The 3,321-nt window shown below is 34.7% G+C and overlaps 1 protein-coding gene across 1 annotated transcript in view; it reads right to left on the minus strand.

Moving 5' to 3' along the window:
- Positions 1–974: 974 nt before the first annotated feature.
- LOC108915157 (probable cytochrome P450 6a14) overlaps positions 975–3,321 on the minus strand; it is a 6,880-nt gene continuing 4,533 nt past the window's right edge. Inside the window, exons 6-7 of the mRNA XM_023455313.1 lie at positions 1,834–2,085; positions 975–1,369 (exon numbers count right to left, since the gene is read on the minus strand). Of these exons, the coding sequence (XP_023311081.1) occupies positions 1,206–1,369; positions 1,834–2,085 (416 nt within the window). The 3' untranslated portion in view covers positions 975–1,205. The remainder of the gene's footprint in view (positions 1,370–1,833; positions 2,086–3,321) is intronic.

The following is a 3,321-nucleotide window of genomic DNA, read 5'->3' on the forward strand; positions in this document are numbered from 1 at the left end:
TGGCCAAAATTATTTATTATTGCATTAAAACATTTTGTCTCTTTTGTGTGTCTTTCATACATTTTAATTTGGCAACACTGATTTGCGCAAAGGCTCGACTCTCTATTAAGTTCGGTTCGGCAAGCGTGCGCTGATGTTAATCGAATGGCATGACATATTTTTGGCCAGGACCGTACTAACATTTTCTTCTCTATAAAATTGAAGTTCAATTTTCTTGACAAAACGTGGATATATTAATTTCTTGTATAAGGTAGTTTTTTTCTTAGTCGCCCTGTGTTGAAGTTGTTACTTTCCAAATGGTTTTCCATAATTATCTTTAAATAGGCTAAAGAAAAAAATGTCAAAATTTGTACACGAGTAAACATCAACCGTGCGTTAAGAATAATGTGCAAAAGGTTTCTTTCTGAAAGGCAGTGTCACCGATACAGGTAATTGTAGGGGTACAATAAAAAAAATATGTTAAAAGTCAAAATTTATTACATTGCTACACGGTTCTGTACACTCTAAAGCATACTACAAAAAAAGGTATACTTGTCGAAATTCGGTAGCATGTACCATTTTCGACAAAAATGAAGTAGCATTTTTATGCTCACATAAAGCGGCACAAGTATATTAACAAAATATTAAATTGAAAGAGGACTTTACCATTGAATGAGCTGAAGACATTTAGCTACCAACAGTATTTGCATTTAAGACTATAATTTTAATTTCTCACGAATCACATGAAACAGTTAAATTGTAAAACATTTTATTAACTAAAACAAAAATTTATTTTAAGTTCCAGATTGTTGTAAACTAACATTTCAGCTACGGCACTGGTAATGTAAACTCTAAAGTAAGGTGGTACTATGTTAAATTCTGGAAAACTACTTTGCTTATTTTTACCTAAAAAGTACATCCCCATAAAGTTTGTGCACAAACTTGTGGAACACCTGTAAGTTTTGAATAAATTAACAGTAAAAAAAAACTAAATGTACTGTCAAACAGATATATTTGTGTTACTATAACTTAAAACAATTCAAAAATTTCTCAACTACAAGAAACCACTATACCATGGGTCTCAATCACTATACTCTGCTAAGAAAGAATCAAACACCAAACATACACACAAGATATAGCTTAAAGTACTACATATTGTCAGTGTATCATCTAGGCGACTGCGATAATATCCATCACTATCTAAATCTTGAACATTTCTATAAGAACTATAACTTTTCCAAATTCAACCAGATTTCACCATCTGCTGAGGCGATGAGGGACTTTTCCGACATAGTCAATGGCACTTTCGTTCTCTTGTTGAGTTTCACCCTGAACTTCCTTAAAACCGATGTCAGTCCCACTTTGACCTGCATCCTACCAAATCTGTCCCCTAAAATGCAAGACAATCATCAAAGATTAAAATGGGCGCAGCTAGATAATAATCAGCACACTACTAATGCGTAATGTACCTACTGCTGGAGCGTAATGTAATCTACTACTAATGCGTAATGTACTACCAGTGCGTAATGTACTACCAGTGCGTAATGTACTACTACCAACGCGTAATGTTCCCACTACTAATGCGTAATGTACCTGCTGCCGGAGCGTAATGTATCTACTACTAATGCGTAATGTACTACCAGTGCGTAATGTACTACCAATGCGTAATGTACCCACTACTGATGCGTAATGTACTACCAGTGCGTAATGTTCCTACTGCTGGAGCGTAATGCGTGTACTACCAGTGCGTAAAACACTTGCTTCATCTACTAACTTGAATAGTTGTCCCTTTGAGCACGTAATAGAAAAAAATTTCTATTTATGGCTAATATTCCTCCATAAGTAAATACTTACCAACGCAAATCCTGGGTCCTTGGCCGAAGGCAAGGAAAGTAAACGGGTTCATGTTCTTCCTGTTCTCGTCGCTGAACCTGTCGGGGTCGAACTGTTTGGGATTTGGCCAGTAATCTTCGTCGTAGTGTATGCCCTTTACAGACAACATTACCCTGGTTCCTTTCTCCAGTATTATATCTTCCCCGGGGATTTTGTAGTCTTCGAGGCATCGTCTTTCCAGGGCTTGAGCTGGGGAGTATAGTCTGAGAGTCTCTGAAGAAATAAAAAAGTACAGCCCTACCAAATTCGAATTAGCGTTGACACCGAAATGTGCAGTAACAAGACCAGGCAGAGCACGTCTGAACTACGGGCATTGCACATTGTATGTACAGTATCAGAAAGAAGTTGTTTTAATAATGGAGTTTAAGACTTTTGTGAAACGTGTTGTGTTTAATGGGCTAAGTTATGAAATTGTCCGTAATATATCTAAATTTATGAAATTTATATCTAATTTGTCTCCAGGTAGTGTAGTAGTGGTTGATAATGCACTGTCTTATAATGTGTAGTTGAAAAAATGTCCCATGTCAGTATAGCGAAAGAACGAAATGTAGTGTATAATCTATAAAAATTAAACTACAGTTTCCTGATGATATTTGTAATAAAAAAATCTTATACGAAAAAGTTCTATCTTGGCTTTTCTTTTTTGTAAATTCAANACGAAATGTAGTGTATAATCTATAAAAATTAAACTACAGTTTCCTGATGACATTTGTAATAAAAAAGTCTTATACGAAAAAGTTCTATCTTGGCTTTTCTTTTTTGTAAATTCATAAAAGTTCATTTATCCAAAGAAAATGAAGGCCGACACTGTGTTATTTATTAAAAACTTTGGAAATGTTTTTATGCGACCCGAGATGCAACCTTATAATTTAAGTCGGTATTATCTAATACTAGTAATACTAAAAGAAGGTTAGGTTACAATGTCAAAAAATTTGTGCATTCAACTGATTTTGTATTTGTATTGAATTCATTATACACTTAATTATTAAATAACGAGCGTTCAAATAAAAACGTGGTCAAGTTGGTTCTGAATATTTGGACGTAGGGCGTAGCGTATAGCAAATGAACTTAAACGTCATCTGTCAAAGCGCTATATCGCCGCTATCAATTTGAATATTTTCGTTTTAAAAAGCGTTTAAAATGGTGTTTTCTCAAGAACAAAAAGTGTTTATCATAGAGTCCTACTTTAGAAATGGACGCAAGATTGATGGAATATGGAAGTATTCTATTGAGGAATGTTTCATAGAATTTCAAAATCAATTTCCCGGCGTTGTTGAGTACAAAATTTTTCAAAGTGCAGTTCAGCGTTGTGTTAATGTTTTTCGTGAAACGGGCAGTGTAACAAGAAAAGAAGGAAGCGGCCGACCTAAAAAGCGGACTGAAGAATTAAAAGAAAATGTCCAACAAATAATGGAAAATGCGCCAAGAACTTCTGTACGTGTTTTATCA

This window comes from Anoplophora glabripennis, unplaced genomic scaffold, assembly GCF_000390285.2.
Source record: "Anoplophora glabripennis isolate ALB-LARVAE unplaced genomic scaffold, Agla_2.0 scaffold155, whole genome shotgun sequence".
NCBI classification, from domain to species: domain Eukaryota; kingdom Metazoa; phylum Arthropoda; class Insecta; order Coleoptera; family Cerambycidae; genus Anoplophora; species Anoplophora glabripennis.